The sequence below is a fragment of the Sceloporus occidentalis genome, unplaced genomic scaffold (assembly GCF_023333645.1).
Source record: "Sceloporus occidentalis isolate IW3139 unplaced genomic scaffold, rSceOcc1.0.p SCAF_314, whole genome shotgun sequence".
In the NCBI taxonomy this organism is placed as follows: domain Eukaryota; kingdom Metazoa; phylum Chordata; class Lepidosauria; order Squamata; family Phrynosomatidae; genus Sceloporus; species Sceloporus occidentalis.
Window position 1 is genome coordinate 106,825 of NW_028317294.1, and position 19,973 is coordinate 126,797.

The following is a 19,973-nucleotide window of genomic DNA, read 5'->3' on the forward strand; positions in this document are numbered from 1 at the left end:
AGGATCGTGTAATGTTTGTATAATATTAAATGCACACAATTTATTGCATAAGTGCAGCTGCTGGCAGAGACTGCAGCGGTCCGGTAGCCGCAGCACCAGAACCAGTCAGCCCCGTCTTTCCATTAAGTACATTCTTCTTAATACTCATTCATTCTACTGTTCCAGTTGGCCAGCGCTGGAACTTCTGGCTGACAGCGGTGCTCATCATTTAATCCCCATATTCATTCCAAACCCCCCCAGGCCACTTGTCTGTGTAGTTCAATTAAAATAAATATTCCTTGGCAGATTCAGCGGCTAGGAAAACGATTTTCCAGTAACGTTACAGTATCCGTTCATAAAATAAGAGGTAAGCCTGCGAGCTCAGTACTTTGCTGAGCGGCACCGCTTGCACGTGACTGTCACTGATGTGGTACCAGTGACCCCTGCTTGGCTGCGCACTCGACTCTATAAAGACAAAAAAACAGATTCCATGCGTTATTCACGATACAAAAATAAACATAAAAACAAAGAAGCCTCTATAAGTTGAACAGGGTTACCTTCAGGAAACGCTCCTCGAAGAACCAGGTCACAAAGCGGAGCGCTAGGGTTCCGCGATTTAACGTAAGCGGTGTAGTGACCCGATCTCATGGTGCCGCTGTGCTCGATGACCCCGTACAGCGAGTACAGCAGTCTGGACTCTCCTTCAGGGATGTTCTGTGGATAAAAATTTTTAAATTTTAATGAAGCCTGGACTTTTTAAACATGACCGTCCTTAATATTGAATACAGAAAAAAGCCCCGGCCTCCCCATTCCCTTCAGCGTTTTTATGCCGTTTCAACGCAACGCAGCATTAGTACTGCCGAGAGGGCAAATGTGCCAGCGGCGTGGATGGCTTCCATCCGAGTTCCATTCAGAACCCATGACTGGAGAAGAATACGATGCACAAACCGGAGCCTGCGCATAATTGCGTGCACACACGAGCGGCCCTTCTAATATCACAGCAAAAAGGGCCACCGCGCACAACGTATTGGAAATGGTGGGAGACTCATTTATCTATGCATCATGCAGGGCAAAAACAGACCTTTTAGCAGCAGAAACTCTTGTGACGGCCTGTATGATGTCAGGTTAACTTGTTGAGACAAAATGTTGCAAATAACCTTGATCCACCTTGATGAATGAACCCCAAATCTTTCCCTTAAGTTTGACAGTGACTGATCGTTACACTTCCAAAGGACCCCCAACACGCGGCACGTAGTGTGAGCTTTTGTCATTATGGAGCGATTTAACAGAATGGTCACTTACCTTACATTTAACGGTGCAGAACGGACCCAGGTCTATCAACTCGGGGAATTTTATATGTTTATTAATTTTGTGAAGATTAAAGCCATTCTGGGGGTAAATAATAATAAAAAAAAGGGGTTACAAATACGGCTTTACAACAAAGAATCGTTTCAAGAACAATTACTGATAAAACAAAGCAACTCATTAAAATAGTAGCACAGTTTTGTTGATTTTGTGGTAACAGTGGTTAGTAGTTACACGTTTTATCAGATTGCATGCAGAATAAACACAGCGGCTTTACTAAAGATACAAATTCCAAAAAACATTCACGGACACGCGGAAGACTTACTTGTTGAAACCGTTTCAAATGCAAAGTAAGGATGGGAGGAGGCACGGATACCAACATTTGCTTCTTGGCATTCGTATAAACAAACTTCTTCTCACCTGGAACATAGGAAAATCAGGAAACTTGATATATAGCAAAAAACCCAGATTTATTGCATAAAACCAGCGTCAATTAAAACAACCGTCGCGTTAATTTTTCTAACCCAAGGAATCGATGTTGGAGTTTAAGGCTATGCTCAGCAAGAGACAGGGTCACGGGCTAAGTAAGGTTCCAGGAGTGACAACAGGTGGAACACATAGTAAATAGGTTAGCTCTGTGCTCTATGTGCTTCATGGTTGGGAACCAGGGTGTAGGAACCTTGCTAAACCCGCAAAACAAATGATATCTGTACTTGTACCGGCAAACGCAGACAGTTTGACAGCTCCGCTGTATTTTTGGGGTCGTCATTAGATGCTACTTTGGCGAACCTAGAACCCTATTTATATAAAATGTTGTGTATATCAAACCACTGTTTGCATATTCTTTCCACTTTCAGTCTCACCCGTCACAGCAGGAGACTTATTGTTTTTTTGGTTTTTACACGCACTTATATTCTTAATTTTTGAGCCAATCGTTGGTTGATCATTACATGAATTAAAGGGGATCCTGCCTTACCTTTACTATTGTTCTTCTGTCTATTCAGCTGTCGTCTCGTACACTCGTTACACAGTAACTGGTTGTTGCCGGTCAAGTCTTCCTTGCTAGTGAACTGATAAAGACAACTAAGCACAGAGCATTCATCCAGCGGAAGACTCTTTCTTTCTGAGAGGGTAGAGAAGGCAGTTTTCGGGTCTTCATTCACTACTTCGTAGACTTGCGCCGCGGGCTGCTTGTCAATTATTTCCACCTCAATTTGCTCAGGTCCCAGATCGGCATCCAAATTGAGTTGGTTTAAAGTTTCTGTTAATGGATCTTCGGGGGTGAAACGCTCTGTTTTAGAGGCACTTGTGTCATCGGTAAATAGGGTGGAAGATGTTCCAGCTGGAAGCTCAGCTTTATCCGCGTTCACGTGATCATCATCTTCATCATTTTCTAGAACCACATTGTTTTTCAGACTTTCTGTACCCTCAGTCGAGTCGAGATTTGCCGCACTGTCCTCCATGCTCTTTTCTCCATTGTCTATAACCGATTTAGTGTTTTCTTCAAAATCTTTTTTATCTAGTCCCATATTATTTTCCAGTTTTTCTACATCTGTTTCGGTATCCTCAAGGCTTGAATTAGTGACATTTTCTGGATTCTGTGTATCGGATGCAGCGTCGCCTTCCACGCGGTCTACGTTGGCTTCCTCCGAGGGAAATTGTTTAGCCGCAGATCCATCGTCCGGTTTTGGATTACCTTCCGACTCCATCGGATTGTTCGAGGCTGCGTCTTCGTCGCCACTGTCATCGTTCTGCTCGGAATTCAGATCACTGAACACCACCGTCTTGTCCTGTATCTTCTGCAGTCGGCGTTGATTCTGTGGAAACATTAACACTATGTTGAGAACACACAACAACGTTCCGGCAACAAAAACCTCCAAACTCGACGGGGCAACCAGTCCTTACCCACCATAAAATTAATTGAAACCTGAAATTAACAACAATACCATTGACAGCGATCGGATGCCAAATGCTTACCTTTGCCTGCTTTTTAGCTTGTTTCTTGGCCTTTTTCTGAAGATGTTTACTTGGTCCAGACTCGTCGCTCTTCTCTTTTACATTTTTATCATTGTCTTCGTCAATATTCTGGTCGCAAATATTTTTGGCCATCTTGGAGTTCTTCTTTACATGCTGAAACACACGATTCGAGGCACTGGCCATTCATTTCTCACCATCTACACAGCAACACATGCTATTTGGTTTTTAAACTTAGGATCATTAGCGCCACAATAAATATTCTTAGGTTGGCATCATTCGGCTGAGAATATACAACATGCAAACAAGGCATTCATAGTTTCCATTCCTATATGGGGTATATGGGGTAGCAGCAGTACAATGACTGAGATAGATGCCTATATTTTGTAGGTTACTGTTATTCTTACCAGATCATCCAGAACAGGGAGGGAGAGGTCAAGAAATGGCTCATGGACCAAAGACACCTTCAGGAAATGAAACAATGTTAATTCCCACAAGCAAAGAACAACTTTTTATGTTAGAACATGTAATGGTCTGTTATTTAATTACACAATAAAACTACCCAAAAGATTGTTGTACGACGCACCCCGGCGCTAAGCTGCGGGAAGACCCTACACACATTATCTGGACAGAAGTATTGGGACACCTGACCACTACACCAACAGGGACTTCTATGACATCGCATTCTAAATACACAGACATTAATATGCAGCTGGTCCCCCTTTGCAGCTTTCACTCTTCTGGGAAGAGAGTTTCTGTGGGAATTTTGGCCATTCATCCAGTAGAGAGTATTTGCGAGGTCCGGCACTGATGTTGGATGAGAAGGTCCCGCTCGCAATCTCCGTTCCAGTTCATCCCAAAGGTGTTTGATAGGGTTGAGGTCAGGGCTCTGTGCGGCCGGTCAAGTTATTCCACCCCAAATCCATCAAACCTGTCTTTGTGGACCTTACATTGTGCGCTGGGGCACAGTCATGCTGGAACAGAAAAGGGTCTTCCCCAAACTGTTCCCACAAAGCTGGAAAGCATAGCATTGTCCGAAATGTCTGGGTATGCTGAAGCCTCAAGATTTCCCTTCACTGGAAGTAAGGGGACCAAACCCTGAAAGGCAGCCCCAGACCATTATCCCTCCCCACCAAACATTGCAGTTTACACAGCGCAATCAGACAGGTAATGCTCTCCTGGCATCCGTCAAACCCAGACTCGCTCAACAGATTACGGGAGAAGCGCGAGCCGTCACGCCACAGAACAGGTTTCCGCTGCTCCAATGTCCAGCGGCGGCGTGCTTTACACCACTTAACCCGACGTTTGGCATTGTACTTGGCAATGCAAGACTTGCATGTAGCTGCTCAGCCGTGGAAAACCATTCCCTGAATCTCCGCTGCAGTTTTTGTGCCGATATTAATTCCAGTGGCAGTTTGGATCTCTTCGGCTATGGAATCAGCAGAGTGTTGGTGACTTTTACGCACCATGCGCCTCAGCACTCTGTGACTTTGCTTGGTCTTCCGCTTCGCGGCGAAGTCGCTGTTGTTCCTAAACGCTTCCACTTTCCAATAATACCACTTACCATCCAGTGTTTCACAAACTGCGCATGAATTCACGGAGCTCTTCAGAACCATCCATTTTTTTCATGAATGTTTGTAAATGCAGACTGCACGGCGGGGTCCTTCAGTTTTTACACCTGTGGCAATGGGCCTGATTGAAACACCTGAATTCAATAATCGAGAGGTTCGTCCCAATGCTTTTGTCCATATAGCGCAGCAGTTTGCATGACGACGCTATGGAGCTGCTCATGGGCATCAGGGTACGGGGCGGCATTTTCCGATCTTAAGGCGTTCAGCGGGTGATTTCACTAGGCCACGTGATCCAGTTACTCCATTAGGTTGTAGAAACGTAAAGTCAGAAGCATTGCTTTGGTTAGTTCTAAGAGACACGAATATGGACTTATTTCTACTACAGAACACGGTCATTCGCAATGAACTTGGTTGGGATCCAAGGACACTCATTAAAAAATCTAAATTTGGCCATTGGTCAACTTGCTGTATATCCAAGTCACTGAAATCATCATTAAGCTTAATTGAGTTTTCATTAAAGATACTGAAAATGCGATTCTCGTCCATTACATATACGGGGAAGGTGATAATTGTTCTTAGTGCATTCAGGTTTACATTTACTAAATGATACACTAAAAAGAGATCTGCGTTTATAAGGCGAACACGTACCGTACGACACTGCTCACACACGATTGTGCTAGTAAGTTCCCCTCCAAATAATCTGTCCACAAAATTCGGGATCGCTCTACGCTTTTCGCAGTCTGTGCAGAAAGAAAGAGGTGTATTTAAAAATCAGTGGTGAGAATTATGAGAGGATGGAGGAAGCTGCAGCTTTCCCATAATGCAAGTAGTATAATTTTTTTAGGTTGAATGAGTGCATATGAGAGTACCTACAAAGTGCTGTTATATGCATTCATTGTTCTTGAATTGGAATTTCCCTTTATATATATATATATATATATATATATATATATATATATATATATATATATATATATACATACATATACATACACACACACACGCACGCACGCACGCACGCACGCACACACGATATCGGCTGACAAAGCTAAACGCATGGCCAAGAGATACAAATTATTTTAATTTGATGTTGAATATAAAAGGGTTTCATTTGAGTAACGCTTATTTCACATGCTGGGAAACGTACCTTTAATTTTCTTTTTTATCTCCTCCTCGTCTGTAGAGTCATGTAAAGCTTTGGTCATTGCCACACTTATTCTCTAGAATACAGAAGAATGCAGAAAGCTAAAACTCACATGCAAACGACAAGCGATGGGGTTATGTCATGTTGTTATCTCACTACCTCTACGTCTTTGTCTGGTGGCCACAGTGAATACACACTTAATACAATCACCGTCATTCTAAGCACAGAAACCTTTGTAGGTGCTTATCTTGCGTGTCAGACTAAGTAGAAGCAGCGATCTCTGAAAGACCCTATGAAATGACTCGGTGATCACTTCTACCGCTTACCACAAACTAGTTGGGTATCACAGATTGTTCAGACCATATACACCAACTACACGGCCACCCACATACACCAACTACACGGCCACCCACATACACCAACTACACGGCCACCCACATACACCAACTACACGGCCACCCACATACACCAACTACACGGCCACCCACATACACCAACTACACGGCCACCCACATACACCAACTACACGGCCACCCACATACACCAACTACACGGCCACCCACATACACCAACTACACGGCCACCCACATACACCAACTACACGGCCACCCACATACACCAACTACACGGCCACCCACATACACCAACTACACGGCCACCCACATACACCAACTACACGGCCACCCACATACACCAACTACACGACAACCCATATACACCAACTACACGACCACCCATATACACCAGCTACACGATCACCCATATACACCAACTACACGACCACCCACATACACCAACTACACGACCACCCACATACACCAACTACACGGCCACCCACATACACCAACTACACGGCCACCCACATACACCAACTACACGGCCACCCACATACACCAACTACACGACAACCCATATACACCAACTACACGGCCACCCACATACACCAACTACACGACCACCCATATACACCAGCTACACGATCACCCATATACACCAACTACACGACCACCCACATACACCAACTACACGACCACCCACATACACCAACTACACGACCACCCATATACACCAACTACACGACCACCCATATACACCAACTACACGGCCACCCACATACACCAACTACACGACAACCCACATACACCAACTACACGACCACCCATATACACCAGCTACACGACCACCCAACCTTTGTGTTCTCTACTTTGTTACCTGAATCTCCTCTCCTCTCATTCCATCCAGGAGGTAGCGAAGCAATTCCTGGCTATCTTGTTGCTGATATCCTTTAAACCGTATAGCTCTAGAATGAAAACATGTCGGCAGCTACAGTGTTAATGTTAACTAACAAAACATGTTAAAAACCCAATTACATTCAAACAGCCCACAGTAGAAAAGTGTTGTTTTCTTTATCCTGATGGAGTAATAACCATATGAATTTGTTGAAAAAAGGAAAAAAAATGTACGACTCTCTGGCTCACAATAGAAAGTTGAGATAATGATTTGCCAAAACAAGAGACATTTAACAAACTGAACACGATCGATTTCAGAGAATACACCTAAGAACAATGGAATTTATTTACTTTTTTGAGCTAAAAAGCATCAAGACATCAAATATTAGATTAACACCTGTGACATCACATCACAAACTGCAACATAATTATGATCCATACATTAAAAAAACCAAGACAAAAAGGAATAAATTGATTTTAAAGGATCATAACCATCTGATGCCAGTAGCCCAGTGTACTTCTCTACATAGAGATCTAATTTGTCGGCTGATCGGCCATTTTTACTTAACGCTGCAATTCTAAAAGTGTTAAAAGTTAGCAGAGTGGGAGGAACAGCCCTTTTAATACGTTTGGTGGCTGGTACATTTAAATAGCTTTTTTTTTTTGTATACTCACTTTTTACAGACCTGAGAGAAAAGCTCTTTTGGGGTCACCAGCCCTTTTTTGGTTTCTTGCATTTCGGTCAAAAACTGGCACATCGCTAAAGTGAGAGGCCCCGGCAGCAGCTCCACGATCACTTCTTCACAAGACTGAAATGTAGAGAATCATTCGAAACGGCCTCACTAAAGAGAACAAATGCAATCAACGCGCCACGCGCTACATTCAAAGCACCTACGGAACACTTTATCGGTGGGTAAGGGTGACTTTTTCTTGGTCACTGATACGGTTTCTTCACGTCTGAGACGAGCAGAGGGCATGCAGCAAATCCTACGAATTATAACCCAAATCTGTAACCTTCCCGGATCCCTTACAGTTCAGTGAACTAATTAAACCCAAATTACACAAAAACTATAGCTACAGGTTTAATAAAAGCGAAGCTGTAGAGGTGACAGATCCCTCGACAAAACACAATACACTTTTTTTAGCTAAAACTCTCAAAAAAGGCCACTTAAGTGTCAAAGGGCCCAAAACTCAGATATTTTGATTGTCTCAATGATACCCCAAAGTCTTGCGTCTGCCCCATGCAGCTTTCCAGGTGTGGCATCGGCGCCAATATGTGCTCTGTGTGTGAGGGAGGCTTGGACCTGGTGGCATTTAATAACACTGATCTCCGTCACACTGATGGTTAATGGGTTCTCCTGTATACATGTTTCAGGGATGGCACATAAGATGGCAGAGAGGAGAAAAAGCTGAATCCCTTACCGCTGTCTACTAGACAGGTAACAGGACCCCAAATCGCAGTTATGTTACCGCAGACCCTTCAGACACTGAAACATGACTTTGAAGGAGGTTGTAGCATGCAATGTACTTACAGAGTCGGGCAGCTCGATGGCCACGCTTTTACGAGGTATTTTTACTTCATTCAGAAACTCTCGTAAGACTGGAGTCTGAGACAAATTCTTCAGAGAAAATGGGGGGGGGGGGGGGAGTACAGAAAAGAAATTCTAAATCACCAAATGAAAGCAGAATTTCATTTTATACGTTCCCCACATATTTAAAGAGTAAATATTAATTAACACTTAAGGAAACAATGAAGCAAACCTCACATATGTGTGTAGCGTGTATATAACAGCGCGCACGTGGTGTATATAACCCGGCCTTAGAAAATGATTGGTGATAACGCTCTTTTACTTAACGCAATGTTTGTACAGTCCTTATATTTCAGAAGTAAGGTTTGCTTATTTTCTTGTGTACGATCTTTAAAGATATCACTTAAAACTCCCCAAGAATTATGGAAACGAAAAGATAAATTGAGAATCCTATATTCTGCTTACTTGCATCACGGCATTGAAGAAGCAGGTGTTCCCCAAATTACTCAGACCTTTCACAGCAGTTTCTTTATTGTTACTGGGGGTGTTGGATGCTTTGACCCCTTTAGCCAGAGCACCGGGGTCTTCTTCATCACTCGTCCTCCTGTTATTTTGCTCCGACGCTTTTTCAGCTGTCTCCACCCCTCGCTCTGAAATGAAAAACAGATCAGCATCGGTATTATTTATTGACCTGTTTTGAAAAAAAATAAGTAGCAACTGAAGGGGTTAAACTAACATTCGAACCATTATATAAACTTTAACGCATGGGATACACTGTGGTGCTTTTAAATTCCTGTGTTGTCCTTTTGCAAACGCGTGGGGGGGGATTCGGCCCCCAGCCAGGCCAAATGTCACGGAGGAGAAGCGTTTCATACTCGCCCCGTTACCTCGCGCACCCGCTCAGGGAATACGGCGTGTCGGGGACCATTCAGACCCCCATGTTTGGATAGCCCCCCCAGTGATTTCAACGGGAGGACTTTTCCGACACTGATCCAAGAAGCCAATCGATGGCAAGAATAGTTGGACCAGGTAGGAAGTGGCAGCGGCAGGGCTGTATCTTCTGTCAGGCAAGTGCTTTTATTTTATTTTTCCTATTGAGGAAGAACGCATATTAAGTACCCGTAGAGTAATTTAATATGCATCCTTCTACAGTAAGGGTGTCGGGGAGATTAAATTGTCTCTATGGAAACTGCTGGCGCTATATAAATAAATATAATTGCCCTTCAAGGGTCAAATGCAAGATTGCTAGCTGTCTCAGTACTCCTAAGTGGTGCTATGAATTCACATCTGGAACGCAGGAATCACCGTAACTAAAAAGGCAAAGGAAGTCAGGTTATGGAATCTATTGCGAGTTTTCATTTTAATAGCACAGATCTCCGGGCCAGTCATTCCACCGAGAACACTGTATTCTCATAAGAAACACTAGACAAAGCAAAGCAAAAAGTTCCAAAAGGCAAGCCGAGAACAAAAAATAAAGACTATTTTCCCCAAGAAGTGACCCTTGGAACGCCCACAGGCACAATGGACGTATTTTTCTTGGAAGCCAACTTTGTTTGAAAAGGCAAAGATCTTTCCTAATTGCAAGAAAATACCGGTTAATATTTACAGAAGGAGTTATTTGGAGTGTAAAATTACTAGTAAAACAAGATAAAAACGGGATTTACAGATTTATTGAAACTCACACTCTTCTCCCAAATGTATTATTTAGTGCGAATAAATCAGGGGTAGCCAACAGGAAGCTTTTTAGAGAACAACAGATCGCTTAATGCCCAAAGAGACCTTTGTGGGCCGCCGGCAGGCTAAAGATTTTAAAAACAATTCTGGACAGCCACGCGCTGCTTGCTGCGATCGTACATAAGAGCATGAGATAATAATAATCATAATAATGATATATACTCAAAGCACAATCCCCTCTCTACCATGAACACGGAGGCATTCAAAGCTCCTTCTTCTTTGGCTTGGCAGGGAGTGTACGATAGCCTTATGGTCGCCTTATTAACCAGTAATATGTGGAGTACCAGGCAGATTGGCTCAGGAGCGAAGTGTTAAACGGCCCTTCCATGGCTGATGCTCTCTGCGTCTCTAGCAGGAGGTCAAATAAATGCGAAGGAACGCGTTACATCTGGAGACTCCACGAGGAGGAACAAATTAGCATCTTTTTATGGTACAAACCTGAATTACGGCTTTTGGTGTTCGCCTTGGACTTTTTTTGGATATATTCCACCAGCTGGCCTAACCGGTTAGTGTTGGTATAAGGAACTTCATCATCACAAATGTAGCACCTACCAACATAAAGTGAAATAAATAAGGCGGCATACATCTCAGCCCCACAGACTATGCTATAATTATTTTTTGTATTACAAGCCGGTGTATCCATCATTAAAATGGCTGTAGGTCTTGGTCGGGTGGTTCCAGGAAGAGCCCAAGACAAGGAAGAACACAGCAAATGCAGGGTCTGCCATCCATCGCTGCCGTGTGTCCGTGTTACAGACAGAGAGGTGACGCGGCTTTTATATACAGATGACACGGGTCAACTAAACTTCATGCAAATTAATTAAATAATATAACACGATTAGCGTGGCACGTTGCATAAAAATACTTGATATTTTGGCATTAATGGCACACATTGTAGGGTTTCTTTTTACCAGCAAGTACAGCGACACAGAGACTATGACTATTTTATATACACAACAGTATCGCGCTCCACAGACTGTGTATAATCTATATTCTAGTTTAAAAAACACGTTAAAGCACCCTTAACATACCAGACACTCCACATGTCGCAGCTCAGCACCAGGCAGTGTGGGACGGATCTGGGAGTATTGTAATGGTTCAACGCATGCTGATGCTCCGAATTCCTCCCGCAGCCCTTCACATAAAACAGATAAACAGGATGTATTAGCGATTAGAGAAAATGGCGTTTCCTGGCAAAGTTTATGTTGGTTGAAATAATGGTCGAATTCTCCTCAGAAAGAGTTTTCCTTTATTTAGATCATGCGCATAATCGAGACAAGGCACACAACACACAAAAGTCGAAGCGTTGTCTAATTACATGTTTGAATTGCAGGGTTTATATAACCTCTTATCTACTTCTAATAGCATGCATCATTCTGATTGGTTACTTTTCAAGCAGGTTACGCCTCTTTAAGCTGCATAATTAAGGATGGCCTAGACTTGACCCTTTGCACATATATATAGAACAACATAGAGTAGACGTGTTGGCGGGAACTCGTGCATATATCATAGACTAGACATTCCCTGCTTTCTTATGTCTTTGTCAGCAATAATATTTACGATAACATAAGCAATTTTCTAACAGTTTATCGGACTGCGTGATGGACAGCCACGGCCCTGGATCCAAGCAGGAACAGCAGCGGGCGAGCTGAAACGCTAAGGTTCTACCCCGCGATCTGACGCGGTTACGTGTAACTGTGCTGCAGGATGAAGCGTCATAGAATTTCTACCGGTAACGGGTAAAGCAGCTTGTTATTCATACCCTGTAAGCTTCCTATATTTCCAACAGTTACCTTAAGTAAGCTTCTTGCCCAAGCACAGTTGTATCTGTTGTCATTTCACCGAATGTATCTCAAGATTGTAAGCTTGCGAGCCGGGTTCTCTCCACCTAATGTATCGGTTTGTCATAGTCTGTCAATTCTCATATGTAATGTATTAAGCGCTGCATAAACTGTTGGCACTATATAAATAAAAGATAATTTCTCACAAGCTGCCAAAGCAAGAAAAGCCGGCAAAGTACTTTACCCGATGGCCGCACGTTAGACACAGCCAGATGGAGGCGCCCTCCTCGTGCTCTTCCTCTTCTCCATTCGTGTCTCTGCCGTCTGTTGGGCAGTCCTGACACACCGTGTATTCCACATTCACCAACGCCTTTTTCACCGCTCCTTCCTCTAGTGCTTTTCGGAAATGCTTGCAAGTCGGTCCTGGAACGGGCGACATCGGTCAACGAAGAAATATACAAAATGACATGCCGAGCGCAATGCCTGCTTTAATGCGTTCACTAAGACTGCAAGCTCACAAGAGCGGGGCTCTCTCCTCCTTTGGAGAGACGCACATTGTAACGTGTTTATGTTATTGTTCATTTTATATTCATCCCTATTGAGCTATGGAATCTGCTGGCACTTTAAAAGGATAAATAATGTATTGACGCGAGCTACAACCTGAGCACGATTCAGCGTTCCAATATAATGAAAACAGCTATATTGACTGATTCATTATAGGACAGTTATCTAAATGAAATATATATATATATATATATATATATATAATATATGGAGAAAACAATGCATGAAACAAAAATAGGAAAAGTAAGCAGCTGGGTGCACACATTCAGCAGCCATCCTTCCAACAGCCCAAAGTAAACACGGAGGTGAATAAGCACCTTAAGCAATACATAATACAGATATTAACAGAGGTCAGAGTAAGATCTGCGCAATGTTTTGAATCTGCCCCCTCCCACTTTTTGGAATGGGGCAGAAACTAGTTTTCTCCCTCTCCTGATCTGTTTGTGCGGTGATCAGCAAGTAGGGTTCCATAGCCTGTTAATGCCGATTGCAAGAAAGACCCTGCTGAGGCTCTCCTGTCCTCAAATGCATTTTTAGTGGGTGGCAGCAGATACACTTACCGGAAGTGAATGCCTGATCACATGATCGGGCATTCTATGCGTGACGATGTACTGGTGCTCGCAGCGAGCACCGTTACACACAATCAGTCAGCAGGAAGCCAGCAATGCTGGCTTCTGAGGACCAAAGAGAGTCCAAGCCGTCGATAGATTCGGTCTCCAATGTAGCGGGAGGAAGATGTCCGAATGGGCTTCTTGCCACAGGTTTTAAGAACGTACAGGTATATTTCAACCTCAGGGTCCATACCTGCATCCGGGGACTCCTGCGCAGGAATATTTCTCACTTTTTTCTTTGCCATAGCACTGTTCCAGTATTCCTTTGACAAATACAGTAACTAAAACAAAAACCCATACCATTAAAGTCACACAAATATACGCAGTTCTGGTTTTGCAGACTGACAACAATGGCCTCCAGGTCTGCAGATAAAGGACGTTATTACAAAATTAATCCATCAAACGGGGATTTCAAAATGGGGAAAATATTTTTTATTGTTTCTTCCCATAAAATGGCCTACAAGTTCTCAGGTATACCCATTACATCATTTGGATATTTGGATATTGTCAATGCTTTACTTATATATAATATAGATACATATTACATATGTAATACTTATACTTATAAGTACATACGCCGCACGTAATAGATCTACAATATAGATACCTACCCCAGGCTGGCTACCATTCAATATGGTGCATGCGCAAGCCCCTCCTTGTAAGATATTTTGGTAACTGGCTTTTTAGTCACATAAGTATTAGTCACATGTGATACCCGTTATTTTTTTTTTTAGTGCCATCATATCCCACAGCACTGATATATATATATAGATAGATAGATATATCATACATACACACTTATACGCCCATATGTCATGCTGCCCCTATACAAGTCTGCCACAAGGAGAGGGGCAACTTGAGTGTTTAACACTGGGACAGGTGCATGTATGTAACACGGACGCCCATGTGTTAGGCACAGGTGACGAATCCTGACAATCCACATTTATATCACAGATAAAGTATAACATATCTCCCCGGTGCTATTATCTGCACATTTATATCACAGATAAAGTATAACATATCTCCCCGGTGCTATTATCTCAACTTGTTTGATGGGTATGAGTGTACCCCGGGGCTCCTCAGCCCTGAAATGTATGATATGTATAGGAATGGGACCGGGCCCTTTAAGGTACCTGTGGGCTCAGCAGCCTACAGACTCCCCTACGTGCCGCTGTTCTACTGGAGCCGGCTTCCACCACTCACTCTCCACGTTCCCGGTTCGCAACCCTTCTCCCAGCAGCCTCTCGCGCGGAACAGACCGTCATCCTCATCTGCTACATTCCGATTGGATAGAACGGAACTCTCTTGTGATTGGCGGACGAAAGAGCAAATTGGAATTAAGAGCTGAGATGACGCGAGGGTGCGAACGCCTGTGCGTAGAGTCGACATTAAGTTACGTCACACCGAACGCACAGCGGCCATTTTTGATATGGTCAGAAATCCCTGGAAATATATCTATTCCATTGTTGCAGAAGTAGTACATATGCAGGGCCCAGCGCGTGGCCTCCTCGTTTCATTATGGTATATAATGCCTCTGTCCTCCGTACTTACAGTAACTAATATGAGCTGTACGAACACTAGTCAGAGAATACTGGCCCGGATCAAAGATGGCTGCTCCCGACTGAAGTCGTGTAGCCGATCCATAGATTAGCTCTTACATCGAGAGACCTTTGGATTTTCTCTGCATAGCTTAACATGATTTGGATTTGTGGCTGCAGCTGAAATCAGGTATGGTTTAAAGCCCCAAGAGCTATCCCTAAAGATGATGTCCCCCCCCTACCTATTGGTGTCACAGAAATCTTGATTTAGCCTGATGGAGGGTGAAAGGGGTCTGTTCACTGTTCTCTCCTGGAGAGTTGTGGTTTTACACCCTTGCTTCTCTATTCATTAAGAAGGGGCCAGGACCTCACGACCTAAAGGGTTGAGCTGGCCCCTATAATGTATAATTCAGTCTGTGGATCTTCCTGATTTAACCATACATTATACAGGGCCAGCCAAGCCCTTCCTGCGGTAGAAGTTATAGAGGATAATGTATTGTGAATTCAAAGAGCTGAAACCACAACTCTCCTGTTAAAGCTCCCTTAAGTGAGTAAACCTCTTTGGGACGGCTTTTTGTCTCTTTTTCCGCCCCTGATGGCCTTCTTTTCTCAGAGTTCAGAACGTGATACGTATATATAGACAAATTGTGCAAATAAAATACATTCGCCGTCTTCTAAGTGCCATAATTAAAAGAAAGCTGTCAATGGGTCGTATATAAAGACACCGCAACGCCACGTCTCTAACCGCCCCCTCAAACGCAAGTTTCCTTCTTTGGCGACTTGATATAGAGACGCGTCACTACGTATCATCTAAAACCGTCTTTAAAAACAACGTTACCTTAAATCTATAAACCGCATTCAGTCGGTGAGAAGTATTGCGGATTACGTTGCTCGAAATGTAATGGTAACGTCTTATTGGAAACCAAATCTAGATTCGTCAAGATACAGGAAAAAACTCACCAGTGGGTATGAGAACGTGGATTCATCTTCAGAGGGTTAGCACCCAACTCGTGACATCACGTTAAAGATTTCCCCACATTAAAGCTGTCTGGGTCTCGATGGAAAAGCCGCTCTTTGGCTTCCCCTTGCTTGGGATGTGATAGAGTATTACTAGTTTAATATTGTAATGCTATAGAATATGTTGATCTATAAGAGAAGTTGAAGGTGCTTGCGGTCCACTCGGTCTTATTGGTCGCCTGCATTGCAAGCATCGATGTGTTTTTTGAATGCTGGATATTAATATTGTAACTTTTGTCACCAGATGCCGTCTGAAGATGACGAGTCCGGAGGAAGCGGAGGCTCAGTTATCGGAGCTGGAGTTGTTATCTAGCATGTTCCCCTCTGAAGATGAGTTTGTGGTCACTGATCAGCTGGCCCTGGCCGAGCTGAGAGATTTTGTAGAAAAACAACTGCCGTTGACGCCGGCTTCCAAAATCGAGTTTACAGTGAATGTGAGACTGGAGGACAGCGACGATGCAAAGGTAAAGCTTTCCATGGCTGCTGTTATTTGCCGACTTAAAAGAGACCTTTCTTGTTGTCTTCAAAAAACCAGCAGACATTATTCCAAAAGTTTAAAAGTTAAAGACCAGGCTATCGATAAACCTAATTACCACAAACGACCTAAACCAAGAGATAACTGATTACGTATACATGTAACAGCTGCTGGAATCAAAGAAAAAAAAATAAAAAAATATCATTTCACTTTCCCCTTTTTTCTTTCAGCACGTTCTCTGCTTGCATTGTTCGTACCCCCTCAACTATCCTGCTGTGCCCCCTGAAATCCGGGTCAGGTAATATCTCCTGCTTTCCCTGACTAGCTGTTTGCATCATGTCTAGCATTTATTACTTGATGCGTAACCGGTGAAAGATGGGTTGCTCTGTGTTATGTTTGTAATGATGATGTTTTAAAAGAGGGTCTTCATTCTTCAGAGGTCAATGAAGCAAAATATGTTTGTTTCACTGTCGCTCTGTTCCATCGATACGAACGCTGCTTGTGTATACATGTCTGCTGGAGGTCTGCACGTGTACAAGTCCCATTATGTGCTCGGGGGTATTTGTCAGGGGCCTACGTGTTCCGTATGCATTCTACGGAAGCCAGGTTGGTGCATCAGATCAGTGAAAGGATTGGGGACAAGCATTTCTGCAGAGCGTTTCATGCGGAGACACTTTGCAGAGAACGAGCCTTAGGCTTTATACACCTGTTAATGTATTTTTTTTTTATTTTTTTATAAGTGATAGTTCTATAATGCAATGATAGTTCTATAATGCAAAGTGATAGTTCTATGTAATGTTTTATAGGGTGCTTTTGTTTCTTTTGCAGATCTCCGTCGCTGGCCCGTTCCCAACAGGCTCAGCTTAACGCTGCCCTTAGCACGTACCTGCAGAGCAGCTGTACCGGGGAAGTCTGCATACTGATAGCCACTGAGTGGGTCAAAGAAAACGCTCACAGTTATCTTAACGCGGACACGATATCTTCGTCAGAACCACAGCCAAGTGTAGCCACTCCGGAAGATTGTGTATTCACTAGATTATGGATTTACAGTCATCATATTTATAACAAACAAAAGAGGAAAAATATTTTAGAGTGGTCTAAAGAGCTGGATCTTACTGGCTTTAGCATGCCTGGTAAACCTGGGATTGTCTGCGTGGAAGGACTTCAAGATTCCTGTGAAGAATTTTGGTCCAGGTGTGTGATTGCTGATAATACAGGGGGAACTGCTTCAGCTGCTTTAATATTTCAACATTGAAATCGCAGTGGAGTTTAATGGGTTAATGAAGCCAATTATTGACAATTTCCTACCTTACTTCACAGCTATACTTTCCACGTTTCCAACCAGTTATATCATTTCCATACTTAATATTGAAGCTTTAGTGTCCCTAATGATGGCTGAACCCGTGTTTTAGGTATGTTCTTAGAAAAGTTGGTGTCCTCTGTTCAAACATATGTGTTCGAGGAGACCTGATCTGAGAATGTGAATGTATCACGGCTCTTTAGACTAACAGGAGAGGTGAAAAATAACATGGCTGCTAGAGGAGGTGACAAGCAGCCGGCTTCTGCTTATAATTATTTTTTGTTCGTATACGCTACTGTTCAAAGGTTTGGGGTCGCTTAGCTGTTTTCTTAGGAAAACATTTAAAAATTTCTAGCTGTAACATAATCGCAAAAGGGGTTTTCTAACAATCAATTAGCCATTTAAACTTAATCTTGGATCAGGGAACACAATGTGTCATTGGAACACAGGAGTGATGGGAGTGATAAAGGGCCCTTGGAACACAGGAGTGATAACGGGCCATTGGAACACAGGCGTGATGGGAGTGATAAAGGGTCTCTGTACGTCTATGAAGAGATTCATTAAAAATCAGCATTTTCTAACTTCCATAGTCATTTACAACATTAACCCTGTCTGTGCTGGATTTCTAATCCAAGTGACCCCAAATTAACCAATGTCAGTCAGGAAAGGGTTTTCTCTTCTTGAAATCAGCAAAGTCAACATTAATTAAGAACATCTTTTTTTCTTCTAACAACAGAATAAGAAAACTTACATGGCAGCGCATTTTAATCAGACATCGCGAAGATATTCCTTTGACGGGCCAGAATCTGAGAAAATTCCCCGCCGTGGAGGAGAAAGCATTTGACGTGCACGGCCCTAGAGGCAACCATATGGACCTCGGCCAGCTCTATCAATTCCTCAATGAAAATGGATGCGCTAACGTCTTCCCCATGTATTTTGGGATCGAAGGACGATGAAGGCGCTTTCTAACTGCGTAGAAAACTGTGGAATTTAAAGAAGTGCCTTCGTTGCATATCCTTTCTTACCGAACTTTTTAATGTGTTTTTATTTTTTGAAATATATATAAAATGTCATTCCTCATGCATAGTTTAGAGAAGAAATCTTAGCTTGTCCGGACTGTCTGGCCAACTCTAGTCAAGGAACGTTTGATCCCCATTGTGAGGCCGGAGGGATATTGCGCAATCATCCATATAAGGTCGCTTCTGCGATTCCCAAAATGTATAAACCAATTGAGACCAATTACTGAATTTCCCGGGGCTTCCCAAAATGTTTCCTACTTAAAATTGGGTCTTATAAATTCAAAAAATGCTTGTCCAAATACATAATCTGATCTCATCTCATGCAGTAAGCGTCACATCTCATGTCTATTCTTCACAGCATTCTCAGCATCAAACTGATTCGGATGGTACCAAGAAAATCATGGCTTTAGAAAAAGGTGCTAAATTTGCCCCAAATAAATATATGATTTTTATATATTTGTATATGATTTGACAAGCAATACTCCCTTAGCCGGCAGCGCTACACAAAATCCAGGTCCAGTGCTGGGTAAGTTATAAGTGTGGACTTATTATTATTAAAAAGAATGAATAAAGTAAAGGCAGCTTCTGGTAATAGTGTGGTGTGGGCGCTAGAGTGAGGAAGAGGACAGGGTAATAGAGAGAAAAAAATCTTAAATATTGAATACACTTAGTTATACACATGTAAACAAGATCATATCAAATACTGATGATTAAAAGGGTCAAATATCGTATATCAGTATTAGGGATAATAGATGCTGCGTTTTGCCATTATATTTTCTTCACAGGTGACTAGTGATTGTGACCATCCAGCCCTTTCTAAGAGGGAGACAAGAAGACGAAGAAAAATAATAGAAGAAAACGGAGGAAAAAAACACGTAGCATCAGGCTTCTGGATGTATATATACATCTGCATGATTCTGGCATTATGATAAATTAACACACATACAATCATTTTTTATGCATATGATCATTTCTTTAATAAAAAATGGATTGATACATTAGGAAAAGTGATATAAATAAAGTAGAATCACTTATATCAAAGCATTGTTTTTATGTTACAGAAAGAGTTACATTGACGTCTATAACATTTATGTCCACTCCTGTGTTACGGGACTAGACAGCGAGTCATTCTTAAAACACGTAAATACGAAAACATAAAATGTTAGTTTAATATAGAGATAAAGTCCCAATAATCTACCAAAA

The 19,973-nt window shown here is 42.6% G+C and overlaps 2 protein-coding genes across 2 annotated transcripts; one reads left to right on the plus strand and one right to left on the minus strand.

Annotated features, from left to right (window-relative positions):
- Positions 1–319: 319 nt before the first annotated feature.
- LOC149274868 (ubiquitin carboxyl-terminal hydrolase 16-like) lies at positions 320–13,666 on the minus strand. The gene is made up of 18 exons (XM_089505170.1): positions 13,615–13,666; positions 12,491–12,669; positions 11,497–11,600; positions 10,900–11,013; positions 9,515–9,534; positions 9,197–9,363; positions 8,735–8,821; positions 7,878–8,011; positions 7,186–7,273; positions 5,977–6,049; positions 5,478–5,569; positions 3,666–3,722; positions 3,262–3,414; positions 2,261–3,101; positions 1,610–1,704; positions 1,282–1,368; positions 537–693; positions 320–444 (listed from the first exon to the last, which is right to left on the minus strand). The coding sequence occupies exons 1-18, from the start codon at positions 13,664–13,666 to the stop codon at positions 320–322; spliced, it is 2,625 nt and encodes an 874-aa protein (XP_089361296.1).
- A 2,567-nt stretch (positions 13,667–16,233) lies between these two features.
- LOC149274869 (RWD domain-containing protein 2B-like) lies at positions 16,234–18,707 on the plus strand. Its single transcript, XM_089505178.1, has 4 exons — positions 16,234–16,440; positions 16,682–16,749; positions 17,280–17,645; positions 18,488–18,707. Exons 1-4 carry the CDS (start codon positions 16,234–16,236, stop codon positions 18,705–18,707), a joined length of 861 nt encoding a protein of 286 aa, XP_089361304.1.
- Positions 18,708–19,973: the final 1,266 nt, after the last annotated feature.

Bases quoted from the DNA above. Each gene is read 5' to 3' on its own strand.
- LOC149274868 (XM_089505170.1), bottom strand. From the start codon at position 13,666: ATGGCAAAGAAAAAAGTGAGAAATATTCCTGCGCAGGAGTCCCCGGAT. The intron at 6,050-7,185 runs GTAACAAAGTAG...TCTGTATTCTAG, and splicing joins TGAGAGGAGAGGAGATTCAG to AGAATAAGTGTGGCAATGAC. The intron at 694-1,281 runs GTAAGTGACCAT...TTTTATCCACAG, and splicing joins TCTGCACCGTTAAATGTAAG to AACATCCCTGAAGGAGAGTC.
- LOC149274869 (XM_089505178.1), top strand. From the start codon at position 16,234: ATGACGAGTCCGGAGGAAGCGGAGGCTCAGTTATCGGAGCTGGAGTTG. The intron at 16,441-16,681 runs GTAAAGCTTTCC...TTTTTCTTTCAG, and splicing joins AGGACAGCGACGATGCAAAG to CACGTTCTCTGCTTGCATTG. The intron at 16,750-17,279 runs GTAATATCTCCT...TTTCTTTTGCAG, and splicing joins CCCCCTGAAATCCGGGTCAG to ATCTCCGTCGCTGGCCCGTT.